Consider the following 23,940-nt stretch of genomic DNA (forward strand, 5'->3'; position numbering starts at 1 on the left):
GAAAGCAAGGAGTAAAATGACACAGGTAAGCCCCTTATCAGTCAGCCTTAAAGCATGGATGAAACTTGCAGACACTATGCTAAGTGAAATAAACCAGTCATAAAAGGACATTGTATAATTACTGTGTTCATTTCTTTATGTGCTTGCTGATGTTTCTACCTCCATTCAGTGTGAGCTGAATAAGAGTGGCTTACGGTGTGAGCTCTATAAGACTGTGATCTTTCTGCTTTGTTGACAGCTGTTTCTGTACCACATAGAACATAGCAGCATATGATAGGGATTAAAAAATTATTTGTTGAATGAATAAATGAAAACGAAATTTGATTCTGCTTTCAAGATGTAGTATCTTTTGACTTCATCCACAATTTGAAGACCTAATGACTGACCTGTCACCTTGTTCTGTTATTCTTGGTTTATGGTAAAAAAAAAAAAAAAGTGTTTTATATTAAATCCTCTATTTTGGGCCCTCATTTACAGCCCCAGCCTCCATATAACATTTTTTAAGTTGGCTTCACACCTTGTGTGGAGCCCAATGTGGGGTGTTAACTCAGGATCTTGGGATCAAGACCTCAGCTGAGATCAAGAGTCAGATGCTTAACCGACAAAGCCACCTAGGTGCCCCATAATATAATAACATTTCTAATCAATTACCTCCTCTTCCAACATATTATTTTCAAACCTATAAAATACTCAAAAGAAAAATACAAAAAGTATCCATATATTTTTCACATAGACTTAACACTTTTTAACATTTTGTCACATTTGCAATCCCTCCCTCTTTCTACACACACACACACACACACACACACACACACCCCTCAATAAATTATTACAGTGATAACTATAAGCTGGTAATTTTCTTTTTTCTATCATTCCTTCCATATTTAATATCTGGCATTAGTCATAACCAACAGCTTCTTGACAATGGATCATATGGAAGAAGTAGACTCAGAAAAAACGTATTTTGGTGGTCCTGATGTACTTTTGAATCAACCCCATTAGTACGGTCCCCAAACAGAGAAAGTGTGTGGAGCTCAAAAGCTCTGAAAACTGGAATTTACCACTATCAGAAAAAATGAAATTCTGGAATATTCATTTTTCTTCTTTCGTATAACAGTGTAAAAGTGTCCCTGTATTATTCCGTTGTTATTCTATTGGACCATCTAATCTGGAGACATTTTAAGCTATTTTGCTATTAACATTAAAATAAAAAGGAAATAAATTGATATATGTTTGAGGTATGAGAAACATTTTGAAATTGCAAGAAAGCGCATTTTAAATGTACATAACATTTTCAAATGGCCCCAGAGAACTGAAGAGGAAAATTCAGAGCCAACATTTCATTATTGACACTAATTCTGGGAAGCACTAATGCATTACTTCCAGAATACAGTCTAGATAGTCCCAACATAATTTCTTGTGTTTAAATATATTAAGTGGAATATTCCCCCCAGCAAGTTTGAGTAACTAGTTAATTTTTGCACAGGTTAGTATTAGAACTAGTTTGATGGAGAAAGCTGTCTGGAAGAGAAGTCAAGAAGAGTCAATCTGGAATTTGAATCCTCACATGTAATCTACTAGACTAATATAGAAATTGCTTATTTTCAGGGTTTTAATATTAAATTTACCACTAGTCAAATTATGTAAACTTGGCTTGCTTAATAGTGAGATAATATTTAGTTCTAAAATGTATTCATTCATTCATTCATTCATTCATTCATCAAACATTAGCATTTCCTTTACATGTCAGATATTGGGAATCCCTGGGTGAATACTACAGTTCCTGCCATCAAGTGTCATCAGTCTCTTTTGACTCTATGTAAGTATCTCTCTAAGAAAGCTAAGGAAGCAGGATGGGGTGGAGGTAAGTATAGGAAAGGATTAAAGGGGGGCAGACAAGAACACTAAAGGGTCAACAAAGAGTCAAGGTAAATATAAAGATTAACAGAAAATGAAGATGGACCTCAGAGGTGAGAAGTCTTGAACTATGAGATATAAGTATGGCTTGCCACAGACAGCACTTTAGTCTGGGCATTATGCAGATGCTTGATGGAGAAGCCAGGTGAACTGAAATCCAGACTCAGTTTCACTTGCCAAACCTCACACTCCATGAGGCATTAGAATTGGGAGTAGGATTTGATCTGCTAAAAACAGGCAACTTTTTTCCAATTCACAAAAAGACACTACGTAGGCTATTCATGTACTTGGATCTAAAGTTGTGCCTTTAACACTAAAAATATTTTTTGAGGGAGGCTGGGAGAGGCAGAGAGAGAGAGGAAGAGAGAGAATCCCAAGTAGGTTCCACACCCAGCACAGAGCATGAGGAGGGGCTTGATTTTATGACTGTGAGATCAAGACCTGAGCCAAAATCAAGAGTTGGATGCTCAACCAATAGAGCCACCCAGGCGCCCCTAAAACTAAAAATATTAAAGAGAATGACAGTGGTGCTGATAATCTATACTCAGTCAAAGGTCTGCTTGACAATTTTCTCACAAGTACAGGATTTAGGAGTATATTTTCAAGACTTGTAGGTGTATATCTTGGACTTATAATGAGCTATAGCAATAGATTTTTTTTAACATGGAGCTTAAGTTCTTCATCCACTTTAAGAGTACACTTTAAGAATATTTGAGATGTAATATGTTAAATAAAACAAAATACTCATGTCTTGTTTACCTTTGTAGTATGACATATTAAGAATCATCTTGTTGAGGCACCTGGGTGGCTCAGTTGGTTAAGTGCCTGCCTCTTGATTTCAGCTCAGGTAATGATCCCAGGGGCATGGGATTGAGCCCAGCATTGAGCTCAGTGCTGAACGTAGAGCCTGCTTGGGATTCTCTCTTCCTCTCTCTCCCTCTCTTTCTCTCTCTCCCCCCGCCCCTCTCCCCTACTTGTGCTCTCCCTCCCTCTCTCTCTCTCTCAAAAAAAGTCATTTTGTTATTATTACTACTATGACTTGAGAAAAATACCAAGTTCCAGTGTAAACCATGGTCATTTATTATTTGAACAAGATGATTTTCATTTACATGGTTTCATATTTTAAAATTTGTGGTTCTATATAAAATAAGAGAAAGTGGGCTAATATTTTTAAATATAGAACATTAATGTGGAGTTTAAGGTCCATTTTTATCCAATTTAAGTTTCCTCTGAAATACCTGGAAGCACTCCTCACACTTAAAGAAAACAGCTTGCACCCTCATGTTCACAAAAACTGTACTGTGAAACTAAAACACAAAACAAAGCGTTGTGTGGCCGTGTATTTTATTGAACCTAGAATCTAATAGCTGTTTGGCAAGTCAATCTAAGACATAATATTTTTGATTCCTTTAGTGTCAAAATGTATTAAGTGTTCACTGTACAACGCATCGTGGAATTAAGCAGATAACAGAAAATATACTGTTTCTGCCTTCAAAGGGATAAGGTTATTTTGGCATTGAAATATTTCTTTTCAGAAAGCTGATAGCAGCGGCAATGTGGGTAGAATATGGGCAAGATCGGTAGGTGTCTTCTCCTGTTTGGATCTCTCTTTGAGGCACCTGTTAGCTCTCCTGGTCTCTTAGAGTTGCCTGTAGCTCACCTCTGGAAATTCTTCCCTTTCCAATTCCTTCTTTTATTATGCCCATATCAAAATTACTTGCTTATAATCTATTTTCTTAGGGATTAATTGCCACAGTGACCGCTAACTAATCTGATAAATTAATCCATGCTAAGGTATGTTCTAGTTTTATCCCTTGAGTAACATATTTATGTTTTACTCTCTTTTTAGAGACATACCTTAATGCATTAAAGTGATTCTACTGGTAGGGATTTCTACATGAGTGATGGATCTTTTAGTGTCCCTTAAATTAACCTTTTGAGGGGCTGCCAACATTGTTTCCCTGTCCTGAGGGTGGAAGAGGAAAAAAAAAAATGGGCTAAGTCTTTGGATTGCCTGGAAGAGTTCTTAATTACATGCTTACCAAAATCCATGAGGGGGCAGGTGGTTTCTTCTCCACCTTGTAGGATCCTCTGTTTCAACAAGCCCAGCCCAGTTTTCCACAATTCTTATTGGAAGAAAATGTATTTTTCTTTTTTTTTTTTCAACGTTTATTTTTTTATTTTTGGGACAGAGAGAAACAGAGCATGAACGGGGGAGGGGCAGAGAGAGAGGGAGACACAGAATCGGAAACAGGCTCCAGGCTCTGAGCCATCAGCCCAGAGCCCGACGCGGGGCTCGAACTCACGGACCGCGAGATCGTGACCTGGCTGAAGTCGGACGCTTAACCGCCTGCGCCACCCAGGCGCCCCAAAATGTATTTTTCAAAATAAGGGTGCAAGCAGCATTCTGGGCAAGACAATTCTTTGTATTACAGGATAGTATTGTACATGGCAGGGAATTTTAGCATCCCTGGTCCCAACCCACTAGACTCCAGTAGCATCTCCCCTGCTACCCCACCTGCCCAGTCACTATGACAACCAATATACCACCCCCACATTTCCAAATGTGTGGTGATGATTATTAGGCAACCCTTTTAGAGCCAGTTAGAACCTTCTCTGTAGGAAGCACAACATACCCCATTAGCCACATCCTCAAAGGAGGTGAGTAGTGGTCAACCTCTAGTGACCATGTCTCTGTTCAGGAATACTGTGTACGACTGGGGAAAAGGCAGACATAAACTTTCCCCTCAACATTTTTCCAGTCAACTATTTTACCCTAAATCAGGTATTCAGACTAAAAGGATGGGAAATTCTTCTAAAAGTAAAGCCTTTCTTCAGATGGCAGCTTAATAAGGAATCATTTGGTGGTTTGACATTGATCTTTCTAATATTGTGACAGTATCCCTGAAAGAAACTATTCCTTTTGGGAGTAACATAACTTCAGAATTTCATATTACTATATTTGGAGTCACATTTGGTCTCATTCAAAAGATCATTAAAAATTTTTTTTTAATGTTCATTTATTTTTGAGAGAGAGAGAGACAGACAGACAGACAGAGTGCAAGTGAGGAAGGGGCAGAGAGAGAGGGAATCTGAAGCAGGCCCCAGGCTCTGAGCTGTCAGCACAGAGCCTGACACTAAACTTGAACTCATTGACCACGAGATCATGACTTGAGCCAAGGTCAGATGCTTAACTGACTGAGCCACTCAGGTGCCCCTCAAAGAGCATTTTTTAAAGAATCAGTACATAAGGAAAAATGGGGACAGAAGTCCCATGTCTCAAATGCTGTGGTAACACACTAAAACATTGATTTTTTAAAAATTGTTCACTTGACACAATTTTCAGTAAGTCAATTTGTATTAATTTTATTAATTTTTCATAGTCTTATGATTAAATGGCTTAAAGATAAAGGTAAAAATAAGAACTATGTAACATCAAAGCAAAATGCATTTCTAGTTTATGGTGAGTAGATCAAAGTTTCAGGGACCATAAAGAGTTTCATTGGGGGAGTAAAGTCCTTTGTTTTCTTTTAGATAAGATATATGTATAAAGGGCTCATGAATGATAATAGTGCTGTTGTATTAAATAATGCTCAAAGAACATGACTGACAAAATTATGTTAAAATAAATTTTAAAACAATTTATTTAAAATAAAATTATGTGGGGGTGTCTGGGTGGCTCAGTTGGTTAAGCATCCAACTCTTGGTTTTGGCTCAGGTCGTGATCTTGCGGTTCATGAGTTTGAGGCCCACGTTGAGCTCCGAGCAGGCAGTATTAAGCTTGCTTGGGATTCTGTCTCTCTCTCCCTTTCTCTCTCTCTCTCTCTCTCTCTCTCTCTCTCTCTCTCTCTCTGCCCCTACCCCGCTTGTGCTCTCTCTTCTCTCTCTCTCAAAATAAATACATTTTTAAAAAATAAATAAGGGGCGCCTGGGTGGCGCAGTCGGTTAAGCGTCCGACTTCAGCCAGGTCACGATCTCGCGGTCCGTGAGTTCAAGCCCCGCATCAGGCTCTGGGCTGATGGCTCAGAGCCTGGAGCCTGTTTCCGATTCTGTGTCTCCCTCTCTCTCTGCCCCTCCCCCGTTCATGCTCTGTCTCTCTCTGTCCCCAAAATAAATAAACGTTGGAAAAAAAATTAAAAAAAAAAATAAAAGAAAATTATGTGGGAAATAAATTTTGAAATAATTTGTTTAAAAGTCTGTGGTAACTTTAAGAGGATGGCAGGTAGGGAACATGACTTTTGAAAATATGAATGTGTTCTTGCAATGCTAATGGTTATCCCCAAAGTAAGGGTTAAGATGGGCTTCTGTTTAAAAAAAAAATTAGGGGCGCCTGGGTGGCTCAGTCGTTATGTGTCTGACATCGGCTCAGGTCATGATCTCACGGTTTGTGGGTTTCAAGCCCCGTGTCAGGCCCTGTGCTGAAGGCTCAGAGCCTGGAGCCGGCTTTGGATTCTGTGTCTCTCTCTCTCTGCCCCTTCCCTGCTTGCTCTCTGTCTCTCTCTCTCTCTCTTGAAAATAAAGATACATTAAAAAAAATTTTTTTTAATAAAATTTTTTTTTAGGTTTATTTATTTACTTTGAGAGACGCAGAGACAGCATGAGTGGGAGAGGGTCAGAGAGAAAGGGAGAGAGAGAGAGAGAGAGAGAGAGAGAGAGAGAGAGAGAATCCCAAGCAGGCTCCACACTGTCAGCACAGAGCCTGATGCAGGGCTCAAACCCATGAAACCATGAGATCACAACCTGAGCCAAAACAAAGAGTCAGACACCTTACCGACTGAGCCACCCAGGTGCCCAGAGATGGGTTTCTATTATAAATATTTGTACATTTGGTACAAAATGATGCTGATGTGGTGCTATATGGGTGGTTAAACTATTGGTTATGTTGATAAGAAAGCCAATTATATTTCTTCACTAATGGTCTATGTGTTGGTCAGATGCCAACTTAGGAAAATGGTCACTCTGCTCTGAGTTCCAGGAATGCAGGGGCCATGTTAATCCCACTCCATCTCTAGTGACTGGGCACAGTTCCTAGCACACAGAAGGCCCTCATAAGAGCAGAGGAGTTGAAAAACATTTACTCATTTTTTTCTAGTGTAACAGGCACAGCCCTTGATGATTCTCTCCCTGAACCACTTTCAATACAACAACTTCTGACGGCTAATAACAACTCTCATCTCTATGCGTTTACTGTGTACCTGGCAATGATACCACTATTTCATTTAATTATTAAACCAATTTCATGGCACAGGCATTATTGCCAACATTTTCAGATAAAGAAGCTGAATCTTAGGTCAGTGATTGGCTTGGGATTACGTGGCACCAAAATGCAAATCCAGGTCTCCAAGGCTTGGGTCTATTTATTGAGTGCCTGTTGTGAGTGAGCCACTGTGGTAGGAGATAGATTTCATAAGATAAGCCTCTGCCCTCTGGTGAGGAAGAGGGTCATGTAAACAGGTCATTCCATTCACTATTAAAAGGGCTGAAACAGAGAAAGTTATAAGGCAGCAGCTAGTAAAATTTAAGGAGAGAGGAGTAATTACTTGAATTTAGAGATGTTGCTAATCACACAATGATAGAATAATAGGATTTATATGTTGGCTCTCCAATTCCCAGAGGCAAGCAAGTCATGGAAGATGAGCAAAACTATCACATCTGGATGTCGAACAATTCTGTCCCCAGGTCCAATTTGCCTTCAGGGAGCTCTGCACAGTGAGCCCACCATTGTATAATGAACAGTTTTGCTGTGCCTATACCACACTTACCTCAAACGCCCCAGTGCAGTTCTGACAGCTCACACCACCCCCAGCAACTTGGAAAGCTTCTCCCTGTTACTTCTGAGAGTCACCGAAGGGGCACCTCACATGTAGAGACAAATCAAGCCGTTCTTCTACTCGGGTTACCTCTTGCCAACGTCCACCGCAACTAAAGCTTCCTATAGAAACCTGCTGCCACCTCTGCTAAGGACTGTTAAGCAGTCCGTGACCCATGACCCACTCACCCCTAATTCTGCCTTTACCCAGCAAAGCCATGAGAGGTGGGAGGAAGCCCCCCTCCGCATTCCATTGGCCTCCAAGACCTCCTGTCTTTCACTGTAGAATTAGCACCTCTTGTCTCTCACAGAATTTCTTCCCATCTTTATCACCTTTAAGCAAAAACTTATCTCAACAGGAAGAAAAAGCAGCAGTTTTCTGTGTGTTTCCTATCCTGTTTATAGACTTCCAAGCAAAATGTTTTCTTTCCCTACTACTGACATACAAGTAAACACACATATACATACACGCACTCACACAGGGAGCCTGGAGATAGAAATCTAGACCAAAGCTACACAATTGGCCATTTCCCTTACCAAACCGGAATGCTTAATGCCTTATATTTGTGTCATTAAAAGAAACCACTCAGGGTTTCCCCCCCCCAAAAGGAAAAAACAGTTTACATTAAATATGAATGAATATTTACTTGTAGAGACCCAAAAACACACAAAAAAGTTCACAAATTTTAAATTTCAGTCTCAGCCAAGAGACCCTATTACATATAGGTGAATAATCGAGAGTCAGGAATATTAAGTTTGGTGGTTAAAATCATCCAGGTAATGGCAGAGCCAGGGTCAGGATTTAGGTTTTTCAATCCCCAGTCCAGTGATCTTTCTCTTGGGGGGGGGAGGGGGGGGAGGGAGGGAGGGAGGAGGAGGTTAAAAGAGGTGTAGTTTGATACTTTTTCCTCTCTGGAAGAAAGAAGAATGGGTTTCTCTGTTCTCCCTCAGCTAGTTTTTGGTCAGTTTTTGGTCATCTGCTAGGTATGTGTCATTTCTGGCTCGCATTTTCAACACAGCCGACTCTTGTGTACTAAGCTCTGAGCCTCCGTGGTTTTATGGAATGTTCAACATAAGCCTCCTCCAAAGGGAGACTTGTGCAGAGCTCCTCATTCTAAAAATATGCTGTTTGGGTTGAAATGGTTAAATTACTAAGGCTCCTTTTATTGGAGCTTGAATTGTGCCTACATTCCTTTTCACTGTTTTCCTTTTCAAATTGAGTCTTATAATCTACCTTTCCACCTCTATGTTTTTATTCTTTTGAACAAACTGAGCATGATATGCTCCACACAGCCTAGAAGCAGTTATTTATGTGTCCTAATAAATCAGTTTCTCTGATTGTCATTAATATTCAAACATTTTCCCTTAGTGTGGTTGCCTAGACATGCTGCCACAGGGCCTGGAACATATTTCACCAGTACTAGATGTAGTATTAATTTTCTGTTCTGCCTCCCTCTCCCTGGTCCAGGGAATGGCTAGCTCCTTTTCTTCATCTTCATCAGAAAGTAGAAAACTATGCGCATCTGCCACATTCATAATGCTTTTGGCTTCTTTAAGTGTGATGGGGGGGGGGGATGTTGGGGGTAGATTTGTAGCAGCTGTTTTACCACATTCCTGTGAAAATGCCTGTAGGCATAGACCGTTCCACTCAAGCCACAAAAAGACCTCTCTGGCCCTGGTAAATCTGCCTTGGCAGATCTGTCAGAATGCAGGGTCCCAGACTCTAGTCTGCATAAGAAATACCTAAGGGTGCAGATTGCTGGAATACACCGTCAGACCCTAGGACTCTGTCCATCTAGGGTAGAGCTGAGGACCCTTTAGCAACATCCTGGTGATTCTGATGCAGGCTGTCTACAGAGCATTCTCTGGGTTTTAGAATTGGGGTCATTTCTTTAAAAAAATTTTTCTTAAAATTGTGGCTGGATGGCCAGTTTTGAGGAATGTTATAGAGGGGATTAACAAACAGATGGGGGAGTAGGCCAGATTTCTCAAATCCCTCCCTTCCTATCTCTCTGATTCTATGATTCTGCATTTTTTGGATTATATATAATACATCTGAATCCATGGAATTTAAGCTCAGTTCGGAGAGATTTCTTGGCATCTTTTTCTCCCTATTGAAGCTCCTGCAAAATGAAGGGTTATGCTAAAATGTAGAAAATATGTGTGTAGACGCTTTGGGAACTTCCTGGGCTTATTCTTTAGTAAATAAATAAAACCACAGTCCACAGTCTATGGTCCCTCCCCGTTCATACCTTCTGGGCACAGTTTGCTTGTTTTACAAGATTAGGACTGAAGTGGGGGGGTAGTTTCTGTGAATAGGAGAAGAGGAAAATGCCCAGAGAATTGAGGTAAGCCTTACATCCTGAAGGGGATGGTCTGGAACATCAGGACACAGCAGGGCTCACTTACGGGTGGGGCAGACAGACCTTCTGTGATATGACTTTAGAAGAGACAAGGGCACTTTTGTATGAAATTCTTTAGAAGGGGTTTTGGTGCCAAGGAGGACTGCCAAAACCTCATACTCTGTAAAGATAAAATTTAAAGATATATACCTGGAAGATGATTTCTTAAATTCACTCTATTACATATAAAGGATTTCAATGATTGTTTCCAGAAAGCTGTTTTTAATGTGGAGGGGGAAACTACCATAGAAAGTTGGAGTGAGGGGAGAAAATAATGGAAATGAGGAAGACACCGTAAAAATAGACAGTTGGCACCATGACTGTTCTTACTCTGTTGATTTTATTCAGTATGCAAGACACACCATAAAATCCTGGAGAAAAAGACCTGACCTTGTGGCAACCTCAGCTAATGAAAGAATAGAAATTCTATGTAAATTTGAAGACAGAGGGCCCTGACAAAGCAAATGCCACTGTGTTCTCATACACTAGAGGGAGGGCCTCCGGTTCTCACTCAGAGGCAGCCTCAGGTCTGGCTATTAAATGGTAATATACATTTAAACATCAACCTGGAATCTCTTCAAGAAATTCCCTATGAGCTGCCTTCCATATTAGGGGTTTCCAAACAGGGATAGTGTAAGGGATGATGTAAAACCAAGATAGAGAGAGGAATCTTGAAGAAAAATCAAAGCCAGATAGGAAGGAAGACTCAAAGCAGACAAGAAACTTCTAGATCAGACAATCTAGACAGACAATCTAGACAGACTACAAAGGCCAGATAATGCAGAAGGGATGATACCTAGCACAGTGCTTGGCACTTAGGGACATTTCATAAATTGTCATGGAAGGACGGGAAGGAGGACAGGGCTTCCTGGTAAAAACTTTCTAAGTTATCAGAAGAGGCTGTGGGCTACAAAGTGTGTTGTTATGACTAAAAGGCAACTGGGTCTAAATCTAGAATCCAAACAGCAAAGGGTATTAGTACTTCCTTTCAGAGACCTATGCAGAAGCACAACTCAGGAAACCAAAGTAAGTGGCTTAGCCCATTGGTAAATGATCCAAAGGCAATGTGACACAGACTAGAAACAAGGTTCAACGACGTACCTGGTAGGGACAATTCTGCTGAGAGCTCAGGAGAAGTGCCTTGAGGCAGTACTTTGGTTTATCTCTTCTTTCATAGTTAGTGGCCCCTGCACTTCCTTTTTCTCAAATCCCTCTTTCTACATAAAGTTTAATTTTGCTCCAGAACATTTGTGAATGTTGAAATCAGTGAACAGGGTGAAAGAAAGGAAGTGAATTAAAGAGGAAGTAGGAAGAGGCCAGGTCCTTGATGGAGGCATTTTCTTTTTCTTGGTTCCTGCATGTGGCTCAAGGAAGACCCCCAAAATTTGACATCAGTTGGCTAGAGTAATGTTATCCAGTTGTCCATGGGCGGTAGTGGGGGTGGGGGTGGGTCTTTCACTATATCTTCTGGTGGACTTTATTGGTTAGTAAATCTTGAACTCCAGCAGCAAGTATTTCCTGTATGCTTTCTCCATGCCAGACTCTGGCCATGAGAGAAGTACCCACACTATTCTGCCCTTAGAAACCTATAGTCTGGTAGGGGAGAAACAGTCATACATTTTCATTTGCTTGAAAGAAAAGAACAGGGTGCCATGAGAGTTCTTAGCAAGGAAACATATGTGAGGAGGTGACATTTAAGCTGAGACCTGAAGAGTAAGATTTCATCAGTAATAAAGAGAAAAGGTGAGGGTTTCAGGCAGAGGGAACAGCATGTGCAGAAGCAGTGACAGTTTCCAAATCACAATATAGAAGGGCCTTAGAGGCAGCAATTCGAATGATGGGCTAGAAGCTATTTTCACATAGCATTTTACATAAGATTTATAAAATATCAATTGTGGATATCAAAGGAAAGATGGGCTTGATATATATTATAAGAGATACAGCACCCCAAATCTCCTTTGTGCTACTACTATGCAGGAGACATGAGATAGGTCAGGCCTGTTTGAAGACCCAAAAGAAGGCAATTGTGGCCAAAGCATAAACCTCAATGAGAGACTGGCTGAAGATGAAGCCACAATTCAGGTAGAGCCGAGGAGCCTTACTGGGCAGGTTACAAATTGTTAATTTTATCCTAAGTGTAATGGGGAGCCATTAAGGGTTTTAAGCTGGAGAGTAACATGATCTGATTTTACAGTTTAAGATCACTTGAGCTTCTTGATAGAAATGAATTGCAAGGGACAGAAGCTAATTGCAATGGTCCTGTCCCTGAGCAATACATATGTATTCCTCGTTTAATTCTCACAACAGCCCCCCAAAATGGGGGAACTGATGCCCTCTGAGGTTATATAAACTGCCCAGCATAACACTAGGAGAAGAAAAAAAATGTATACAATTTGTTTTATTATTGTGCAGTTAATGCATGGGACATACCAATAAAATCTCAATGATTGTTTTGTCATAAAATTCTGTCAGTAGGTGATGGTCATATCCAGAATGCAGTGATCCCAAAAGGGTTTATATGTGTTTTTGCAGCAAGGAAGTTCCTGACCCCAGCTGCTCATCCAAGAGATAGTAGATACAGCCATGTATGATTAAAGCTATTATAGGATTTTGCTCTTAAAAACCTTTCTTATCATTGTTAAATGTGCAAAAGACCTCTTTTCACTGTTTGGACCTTTTTGTCAGGTTGTTTTCCAGGAAGTGGTTGCTAGGAGCGAAAGAGTTTTATTATTTAGAGCTAAGGGGAGCCTAGATATCCCATCATCTTAAAAAGTACAAACAAAACAAAACAAAACAAAACAAAACAAAACAAAACAAAACCCTACTCTACAACACCATTTGTACCAGTCCACCTGCTTTTTATTTATTTGTGGTTATCTCTTTTTGCTAATGATTCTCTGAAAGCACACACTAAGGCTTGTACCTAAATACTGTCCTGGAGACTGCTGGAGGAGTCTGACTGCCAGGGCCCTTCAGAGCCAACAGCTGCTTCTACTAACATGCATGAGTACATGCATGCTAAGTGACTACAGAGGCCCCTGCCATCAGTGTGAGTGCCAGCTGCCTGCACAATGCATGACTTACCCTTGAACATGGTTGCCTTTACATTCTGATGATGCTTACCACTGGGGGAAACCCCACCAAGACTGAAGTTGTACCAAGCACGTTACAGAGACACTGTTCCACATCTGGGACAACTTCTCACCCAGGTCCTGAAGTTCTTAGCTGGGTATCCCTTTGTGCCCTCTCATACCACCCCTTAACAGTATCTTTGCTTATTAACCTAAAAGTGTGTGTGCCCTTTTGCTCTTACAAAACTGCCATGTGCTAGGCTGTTTATAGCTTTTGTCTAGTCACTAAACTTAAAACATTGTTTAACCTTGTTTGATATTTATAATGTGTCACCTGCAATTATTATGGTACCTGTTGGAAACAAATAGACATAAGACCCATCAGTAAGTGTCTAATAATCTCTAGATAAAAGTCACAACTGCGTGTAACCAGAATCACATGCTCAGAATCACAGTTCAGATCCACATGGCACCCTTGAGGTCACTTAGGCCAAGCTTCCATTTAATAGACAAAGGAACTGAGGCAGTGACAGGTCAAGGGATTTATCCAGGCCAATCAGCAGGGTAATGGGCAAGCTGGAGCTATTCCAGTCTCCTCAGTCTCAGTTCAGAAAGCCTTTAGAGATACACATATATTATTAAACTTTTTAATATATAAACATAAATTCAGTCCTCAGAATTGGACTTAACATTTATTTACTGGATCTCTTACTGTACAAGGACTGGATTTTCCTCCCAACATTTGGGCAGATACTAGCAAATATACACACTGAAGTCACTTCCCTTGGCCCATGTCATAAATTATTGAGAGCAAACTGCAATTATGATGGAGACTAAGTTTATCTCCAGAATGTCCACCTTTGTTCCCCATCCTCACTTCTCTCTTCTTTCTTTGGTATTCCTCCCAGCCTTGCTGATATCTTTTTTTTTTTTTTTTTTTTTTTGAGAGAGAGCGAGAGAGGGTGCAAGTGAGTGAGGGGCAGAGAGAGAGGGAGAGAGAGAGAGAGGGAAAGAGAGAGAGAAGTGAGGCTCATCCGAGGTGGGGCTTGTGCTCACCTGAAACAGGGCATGAGCCTACCTGAAGTGGGGCTTGAACTCACAAAGACCTGAACCAAAGTCAGATGCTTGACTGCCTGAGACACCCAGGCACCCGCAGTCTTGCTGGTATCTTAAGATACGTATCCCAACCTATACATGGGCCCTTGGCCTTCCACACTTACAACATAAGATAATGCTTTATGTCTAGACCTTTTCCCATCTCATTTCCTCCTTTGCCTACATAAACTTACCTATATAGTATACACTTTCCTCTTAGTTTCTTCTCTCAGGTATGATGTTAGCAAAGCTCATGTGCTAATTACAACATAAATGTGTTCCTGTCTTTGCCTATCATGAGATGTTATCACTTTATCAGTCACTGTCTTGAATTACGATATTATTTCACTCTCTTGAGTTACGATATTATTTCTAGAAACCTCTATTAAAATGTAAGCAATGATGGAAAGAGCCCAAATGTCCATCAACTGATGAATGGATAAAGAAGAGGTGGTAGATATATACAATGGAATATTATTTGGCAATCAAAAAGAATGAAATCTTGCCATTTGCAACAACATGGATGGAACTAGAGTGTATTATGCTAAGGGCAATAAGTCAGACAAAAACAAATATCAAATGAATTCACTCATATGTGGAATTTGAGAAACAAAACAGGTGAACACAGGGGAAGGGAAGCAAAAATAAGATAAAAACAAAGAGGGAGACAAACCACAAGAGATTCTTAAATACACAGAACTGAGTGTTGCTGAAGGGGTTTTGGGTGGGGGGTGGGCTTAATGGGTGATGGGCATTAAGGAGGGCACTTGTTCAGATGAGTACTGGGTGTTATAAGTAAGTGATGAATCACTAAATTATATTCCTGAAATCATTATTACACTACATGTTAACTAACTTGGACTTAAATTTAAAAAAATAATAATAAAAGCTACGTAAATAAAAGCTACCTAATAAAAGCTACCTATATATACACATACACACACACGTTAGCCAGGAGGTAAAATCCAGGGTGTGTGAAAACAATACACCCTGCTAGAATTAAACTGTAAGCCTGTCCCTCCCCAAGTTATAAGCATTTGTGTCACACCTCTTTCAGTAGAAATATAATAGCATCTGGTGCTCAATACAAGTGTATCTAATATATACCAAGTCTGTAGATGATTCTGGATGTTTTCTTTTTCTCCAGCTGGAACACATAGGTCAGTGACTACGCAACTGTAAGATTAAATAAGGGATGGATTATGAAGACATCCTTTTTTTTTTTTTTTTTTTTTTTTTTTAAAAAATTTTATTTTTTAATTTGGAAGTTAATTGTGGAAATATGAACTGCCAGTCAGAAATGGCATTCAACTGAAAAAGCGTAAAATATGCTTATTTGAATTCACAGATTCAAATATTTTGGGCACACACTTTTGGGTAAATGGTCATTCTATAGGCTGACCTTTATATGTGCAGCCAATTATGATTGGCTTCTCTATTATCTAATGTTCTTTCTCCCACCTTCCTTTCATACTAGATGGATCAATTACGACAATGTTTTCTTGTGGTAAAAATAGCCCTCAAATCACAGAAGCTTAAAATGACAAAGTTTCTTTCTCTGACCTCAGAGACCAAGGTAGACAGAGAAGCTACCAATTTTAAGCATGAACAGTTATAGTGACATAGGGAAAGAGAGAGTAGAAAATAATGCATTGGCTTTTTAAGCTTATAGTATTTCCCCAGCCACAGCAAGTTGCATGGATACATCCAACCTTTAGGGAGCACTCCAACTTTAAGATGTGCGATCCAAAACAGTTGAACACTGAAAATATTTAGTAGAGAGTGCTAATATCACTTAAGATTACTTGTAATTTCCTAAACCTACCATTTAACTTAATTCTTTTTTGTTCTTGAAAGAATGCTTTTGTCAGCCTTATACACCTGGATTTCTACCTAGTAAATGCCACTTCTTTTCTAGAATATTCCATAATCTCCCTGATAGAATTCATTTCTAGATCATCTTTATCCATTGAATATACACATATATGTGATGTTTACAGTATCTAGACATACATATATATATTTTAATATTAATTAATTAAGAGCATGCACATGTGAGAGCAATCAGGGGAGGGGCAGAGGGAGAGAAATAAAGAATCCCAAGCAGGCTCCATGATGTCAGTGCAGAGCCTGACATGGAGCTTGATCTCATGAACCATGAGATCATGACCTGAGCTGAAATCAAGAGTTGGATGCTTAACAGACTGAGCCACCTAGGCACTCCTAGACTAATATATTTTAATAAGGAATTTATGTTTATCTGAGTTTCATCTACCTCCTCAAAAGACCATGTTTTCCTTACTCATCTACATAATCTTAGTTCCCATCATGGTGGTTGGTGCAAGTAGATAGTCACTAAAAAAAGGTGTCCATAAAGTCCTTTTGCAGTTTTAATTTTTTTTCAATATGTGAAATTTATTGTCAAATTGGTTTCCATACAACACCCAGTGCTCATCCCAAAAGGTGCCCTCCTCAATACCCATCACCCACCCTCCCCTCCCTCCCACCCCCCATCAACCCTCAGTTTGTTCTCAGTTTTTAAGAGTCTCTTATGCTTTGGCTCTCTTCCACTCTAACCTCTTTTTTTTTTCCTTCCCCTCCCCCATGGGTTTCTGTTAATTTTCTCAGGATCCACATAAGAGTGAAAACATATGGTAACTGTCTTTCTCTGTATGGCTTATTTCACTTAGCATAACACTCTCCAGTTCCATCCACGTTGCTACAAAGGGCCATATTTCATTCTTTCTCATTGTCACGTAGTACTCCATTGTGTATATAAACCACAATTTCTTTATCCATTCATCAGTTGATGGACATTTAGGCTCTTTCCATAATTTGGCTATTGTTGAGAGTGCTGCTTTGCAGTTTTAATTTTTAATACTTCTTCTTTGAGAAATAATAGAGAAGGAATTTACTCAAGATTCAAATAAAATTGTGAGATGTTCATTTTTCTAATATATTTCCTTTATTTTCTTGTTAATAAACTCCCGTTACATTCATTAAGGCTCAATTGAATTACTGAAAATGATATTATTTAAAATGATGATGGAGATGTTGAAAGCTAAAAGATCTACATCCTCCTGTCTAGTCGGGAGATATATGCACATAAATAATTAGAGTAATGCAATAAATGAAGATATTACCAAGTAAGTCCTGATCTGGAGAGAAAGAACCCTTTAACTCTGCCTAGGGAGGTCGGCGATGGCTTCCCAAAGGAGATGACATTTGAGCTAAGTTTTAGAAAAGACAAGAGATAGTCAGATGAGAATAGTAAGGGGGTAATGGTAGGGGTAAAAGCCACAGCATCAAGAAATGTGTGCTACTTTTACGGCAATTCACTGAAATGTTGAACAGATTAACATTTCTGTATCAATGTTCTCATTTGCAGACTAAGATTGTACCTACCTGCCAATCTCAAATGGATGTTATGAGGGTAACAACTGTTATGAGGGTAAATGTGTGGTTACATAAAAAATTGGAGAGCACCAACGTACATAAGATGGAGACCTTGTAGGGTCAGTGGAATTTTGATGGGTAGGGAAAGGGGTTTAAGACATACCATCTTACCATATAAGATGGTAAGAATCGGGTAAGCATGACTCCAAGGAGAAAAGTTGGTTAGGTGAGGGAAAATCGATCCTTTTGGCAAGTAAGGAGGATATCAAGTTAAAGTTCAAACACTAATCAATCAGGCACAAGTATAGAAGTCTAGTTTAGCAGCAGAAAAAGCTGGTTGTCTTAATATGGCTCAATATTTTTTTGTTGGAAGAGAAAGGAAGCAAATCTGGAGTTATAAAAGTGATTCAGAGTCCAAACGGGGGTAAGCTTCTTAATGTTCATTGTATCTCCAATTCCATGCCTTTAAATCATGCAAGGCTATTTATCATATGTGGCCCTCAAACAATATGCAAATAGGTTAAGCACAGATACATAATTTAGTAGGGTTAAAAAAATGAAAAAGGGAATGTGATAAATTGTAATTCAAGGAAAAGAGAAAGACACAAAGAATCTTCTATAGTGTGATATTGAATCAATCAGGATGTCTTAACGGAAACCTAGATTCAAACTGATTTAAATAATAAGGAAATGTATCATATATAACAAAGGAGGACAGGCATCAGAACTGGTTGATCATGAATATAAGCAGTAGCTCAAGAATATCATGGGGATTCCAGAGTCCTTCTAACTCTCCACTCTCTTGGCCTAGGTGTGTTGGGTTTGTCTTAAGGGTAGCTCCTCTCTTTCATAGCAAGATAGCTACAGCAGTTTCAAGGGGAATAGAATTTCCATGGCTGGCTAGGACTAATCATGTGGGGTAGAACATGTGCTGGGGAATAAAACTTAAAGAAACTTACACTGCTATCATCATCTGATTGCTCAGGACAGAGTTGGAAACATGGCAGCCAATAGGCCAAATTATCATTGCAGATGTTTTGTTTGACTAGTGTGGTGTTAAAAAAAATTGAATGAGCTGCTCACTTGTGTAAGTCAGAAGATTTTATTTATTTTTAAAAATCATACTTCTATATTATCTTAAAGAATCCAAAAGTCTAGCTAATTGTGCCTGCATTCCACTTATCTAAAGCTGGCTGGAGTACATTAGTTACATCCCCTTTGGACAGAGCATTCCAATTCTAATTTACTGGAGCCTCATCATTCCCTAATATGTAATAACCTGGCCTGCTTTACTCAAGTTACCCACTGAGCCTTTCATTGGGGAAATAATTCCCAAAGATTTTTTTTTTAATTTTTTTTTTCAACGTTTTTTTTATTTATTTTTGGGACAGAGAGAGACAGAGCATGAACGGGGGAGGGGCAGAGAGAGAGGGAGACACAGAATCGGAAACAGGCTCCAGGCTCCGAGCCATCAGCCCAGAGCCCGACGCGGGGCTCGAACTCACGGACCGCGAGATCGTGACCTGGTTGAAGTCGGACGCTTAACCGACTGCGCCACCCAGGCGCCCCAAAGATTTTTAAGAGCTTTGTGGCATTTTTGTAATCATGAACATGTCTCTTACAGGCATTTGTCCAATGGTTCAAAAGAATAGAAGGCAAGAGCCACATCTAGCTGGAGAGTGTGTCTTTGCCAATCCCATTGTACAAATTGAGTGACTTTATTAACTTATAATTTTCATAACCATAAAACTTAGCGTTTGACATCCGTCCTCAATAGAATTGTTACAAAGATAAATAGCTTCTTTACCTTCAAAGGAAGTAAGAATGTATTTTTATTCATATTTTATCAATGAAAGAATTGCTTTCATATTTATGCTTGATAGCCAAGAAACAAATATTTTTTTCTATAAGATTTTCAGTCAAATATTAGTCATTCTTACCTTTGTAAAGCTTCAGTTCAAGGATACTGTCTGTTGGTTACACTCTTGAAGTGTATTTACAAAGTAGCTCTATCACTTCCTAGTTGTATCACCCATCATTGGTTAAACAAAATTAAATAAAGTTTAAAAGGAACCATTAAAAAGTGAAAATTGGGGGTGCCTCGATGGCTCAATAGGTTAAGTGTCTGACTCTGGATTTTGGCTCATGTCACGATCTCACGGTTTGTGAGTTCAGGCCCCGCGTCTGGTTCTGTGCTGGCAGAATGGAGCCTACTTGGATTTCTCTCTCTCTCTCTCCCTCTTTCTGCCCCTCCCCTGCTGGTGCTCTCTCTCTCAAAATAAAACTTTATAAAAAAAGTGAAAATTGGATTTGTAGTATCTTCTACACTTATAATTGTTAGAGAAAAGAAACACCTTTCAACATTATAATAAGGCTTTTCTTTAATTACTAAATATTTCAAACATAGAAAAAGAAAGAGAATATAACAAACACCTGTGCATCAACTACTAAGGTACCATATTTGCTTCAAATTTTAAAAATTATTTTTTAAAAAATCATTCAGGGGCGCCTGGGTGGCGCAGTCGGTTAAGCGTCCGACTTCAGCCAGGTCACGATCTCGCGGTCCGTGAGTTCGAGCCCCGCATCGGGCTCTGGGCTGACGGCTCAGAGCCTGGAGCCTGTTTCCAATTCTGTGTCTCCCTCTCTCTCTGCCCCTCCCCCGTTCATGCTCTGTCTCTCTCTGTCCCAAAAATAAATAAACATTGAAAAAAAAAAATGAAAAAAAAAATCAATCATTACAGATATAGTTGAAGTTATCTGTATACATCTCTTCAATCCCATTTCTCATTATAAACACCCAAAAATAACAGCCACTGCAATGAATTTGATGTTTATTAATCTTATGCATATTTGAAACTCTTAAACCATGTATCCATAAATCTATAAACAATGTATTGTTTTGCATGTCATACAATTTTATAATCATGGTATAATACACATATTCAGCTGACACTTGCCTTTTCTCAATATTATTTTTGAGACTTAACCCACTTTAATACATGATACTGTATTAATTTTAATGTACAGTACTCTGCTATATGCAAATATCACATTATTTTAATTCATTCTCCTACTGATAAACATTTAGGCTGTTTCTACAGAGACTTTTTTTTAAGTTTATTTATTTTGAAAGAGAGAGAGTGCGCATGAGTGGGAGAGGGGCAGAGAGAGAGGGAGAGAAAGAATCCGAAGCAGGCTCCACACTGTCAGTGCAGGTACTGATGTGGGGCTCGAACTCACCAACTGTGAGATCATGACCTGAGCTGAAATCAAGAGTCGGATGCTTAAACGACTGAGCCACCCAGGCACCCTACAGAGATTTTTTTTAAATACATCAGTTTGTTGTACTCTTGGGGGTACATATGAATGAAGCTGTGCCTCAGAACATACCACATAGTATTGTTACTGTGAGAAGCAGCTCAATCATGAATCAAACTTTCTTTTCTGGAGTTGCGTTGCTTCTTGTGACATAATTGGACAGAGGGAATCACATACTAACTATAAATGTCAGATGCTTAAAAAGTATAGACAGATTTGAAGGAATTCATGCTATACAGAGGATAAATACTGATTCCTCTTTGCCCCAGGACATCAAAATACATTACTGTGGATGATGACTGTTTTTAAAAATGTCTGAATTTTGAATTTAATTCCATAATTTCAGTGAAGTTCAGTAATTGGTTTCTGGATTAGTAATATGACTTTACCATTGGGTGAGCATAAAAATCCAGGCTCATTTTTCTTTTTTGGAGCTTAGAAAAATGTGACAAATTTCAGATACTGAAGCAGCATTAGGTTTCATAGCATAAAACCAATATAGCATAATGGATATGAAGCTCACACTTTAAACCACTAATTTTCCCTAATTAAATCCAAATATAAATGACATATTAAAATATCACTCAATATTTTCTACCTGAACTTTGGTTTTGATTGTCCCTGAAAGAGAATGGCTATTCTGACTGTCCCCTCAGTGATAGTCCGTTTCAACTGCTCTGGAGGTTAATGCCTATCTTTTAGAGGTCTCAAATTCTCTCTGTAGTCCATATTTAGTCTCATGGCGGCCTAGTCATCTTCATTGAAGTTAGATGATATACCAGTCAACCTAACTTAAGTATTGTATAGTAATAATTCCTAAATTGAAATTACTTACAGGAAGGATTCTTTCTCTTCATATTCTTTGTCAATCACAGTCATCTTCAAGTTTGTTCCATTATTCTGGGACCCAGGTGAAAGGGGCATCCCATCTTTGGGACATGCCATTCTTGTCATACAAGGAAAAGAGAGATGTCAGAACTATGTAGCAAACATCACTTCCTTTAATATTTCACTGAACAAATCAAGGCAAAGGGCCAAGCCTGCTGTTAACAGTAGGGAGGTAAAGTCCTCCCATTAGAAGGGACATAAATATTTGGGAACAGTAATTCAATTTACCTAGAGGTTGTTTTCATTCTCAAGAAGGTATCCTTTTGATTGACTTTTGCAATGTTTATAAAATCTTTTTTTTTTTTTTTTTTTAGGTTTTCCTAATTATACAAGCAAGACTGTCTTATCTCTGACATGGGGTTTAGTCCAATTTAATATTTTCTATCACACTACAAAAAATAAGAGTTAAAATTACTTTCAAAAATAAGTAAATATCTAGAGAACCCATGCATAAAATTGTGATCTAAGTGTAACCAATATTAACTTATAAGCTGATATAATTTTCCTCTGAATGAAGGAAAGTAACTGATTACCACCCCACTCCAGTTCCAGCCATCAGGGGGCCCACAAAAAGAATTTTATATGGTTGTTATTTAGGATGATACCATATAAGTAGTCTCTTCAGGTCTCATGAAAATTTCACCATTTTTGTGTGATGTCACAAGGAAGAGAGGCTTAACATACATAGGTGGCAAATAATAGATTTTTAGATTTAATTATATATGACATGCACATTCAGGCAATCTTTTCTTTTCAATCTAGTAATTCTTCCTTCTGTATTACTTTTTAAAAGTTATTTGTAAACAGCTGGTACCATGGGCACTGAATCCAGCTTTACTTAATCTTACTGTCTTTGCAGCAGTCCAAAGATACCTTGGAAATTATTGGTTTATTTTCTAAAAATAAAGCAAATGATCTCATTTTGGGGAGCCAGCTTCTTCTTAAATGATATTTTACAATTAGATGGTTTAAAACAACTCTGTTTGGCTTTTTAATAACAAATGTGACAATCATGTGCAACAAAATTTATTCACTTATGGAATAATAATAATAATATTTATAGCTAACACTTACAGAATGCTACCGGCATTGTTCTCAGTGCTATATATATATATATATATATATATATATATATATATATTCATTTAATCCTCACAACCCTGTGAGATAAGATACTAATATTATCCCCATTTTATACATGAGGGATCCATAATAACTTTAATACATATCTAAATTCAACCTTGGAATAGTAAGTCATGTTTGACAGGGTTTATCAGCAAGACTAGGAAGCTGGCCAGTTAAAGCAGGAAACAAACAGAAGAAAGGGAAGTAGTAGCAGAAGCTGTTTAGAGGTTTCCTGAATCTTACTCTATTCTCTTAACAAAATTCAAACAAACAAAATAGTGAGTCAATTCTTTTAAGCTATTAGGCAAAGGAGAATTATTTTCCACTTAGCTTTAGGTCAACAAATAATAACCTTTTGGTTCTGGTGAAAGGCAAAATCTGGAACTTATACATATGTTATATTATGATCTTGAAACATTAGCCTTTTTTAATCTTCAAAAGAACACAGGAACTCTAGTTAGATTGTTCTTCTAGTTAGAACAGAAACAAAATGCATAAATTCCAATTTTTCCTTTGGATGGTTCATATCTGCTTAATGGCTATGGGACTACAACCTCTTGTGGGATAGCTGCACTTATCTACTGGCAAAGAGGAGTCTAAGAGTAGCTCTGACAGTCCAGCCACCTATTAATCTGGAGATTATCTATTTGTAGTTATTTTAGTGGACTGTTGTATGTGTATAAAATGTTTTTATAGGGACAGATTTTGTTTTACATGATGATATAATTTAACAAGTAAATAATTAATCTAATGGAAATAGTAATTAACTCCAATTCATGGTAGCTCAGTTGTATTTGATTAAAGAAACATTAACTGAAGATTAAAAAATATTATATATGATGAAGAAAGGAATCAAATTAAAGTATGAATGACTCAAACTTTAATTCTATTTATAGTACTTTTAATTTGCTGTCTATAA

At 38.5% G+C, this 23,940-nt stretch overlaps 1 protein-coding gene across 3 annotated transcripts in view; it reads right to left on the reverse strand.

Moving 5' to 3' along the window:
• LOC121030837 (serine protease 58-like) overlaps positions 1 to 23,940 on the reverse strand; it is a 133,136-nt gene that overhangs the window by 107,491 nt on the left and 1,705 nt on the right. The window contains exon 2 of one of the 3 annotated variants that reach the window (XM_040475680.1): positions 21,844 to 21,954. In XM_040475680.1, coding sequence (XP_040331614.1) covers positions 21,844 to 21,953 — 110 coding nt within the window. In that variant the 5' untranslated portion in view covers position 21,954. Of the gene's footprint in view, positions 1 to 21,843; positions 23,017 to 23,940 lie in introns of those variants that run through there. The other 2 variants (XM_040475679.1, XM_040475681.1) reach the window with 2 other exon arrangements.

The sequence above is a fragment of the Herpailurus yagouaroundi genome, unplaced genomic scaffold, assembly GCF_014898765.1.
Source record: "Herpailurus yagouaroundi ecotype Mexico unplaced genomic scaffold, PumYag 140, whole genome shotgun sequence".
Taxonomy (NCBI): domain Eukaryota; kingdom Metazoa; phylum Chordata; class Mammalia; order Carnivora; family Felidae; genus Herpailurus; species Herpailurus yagouaroundi.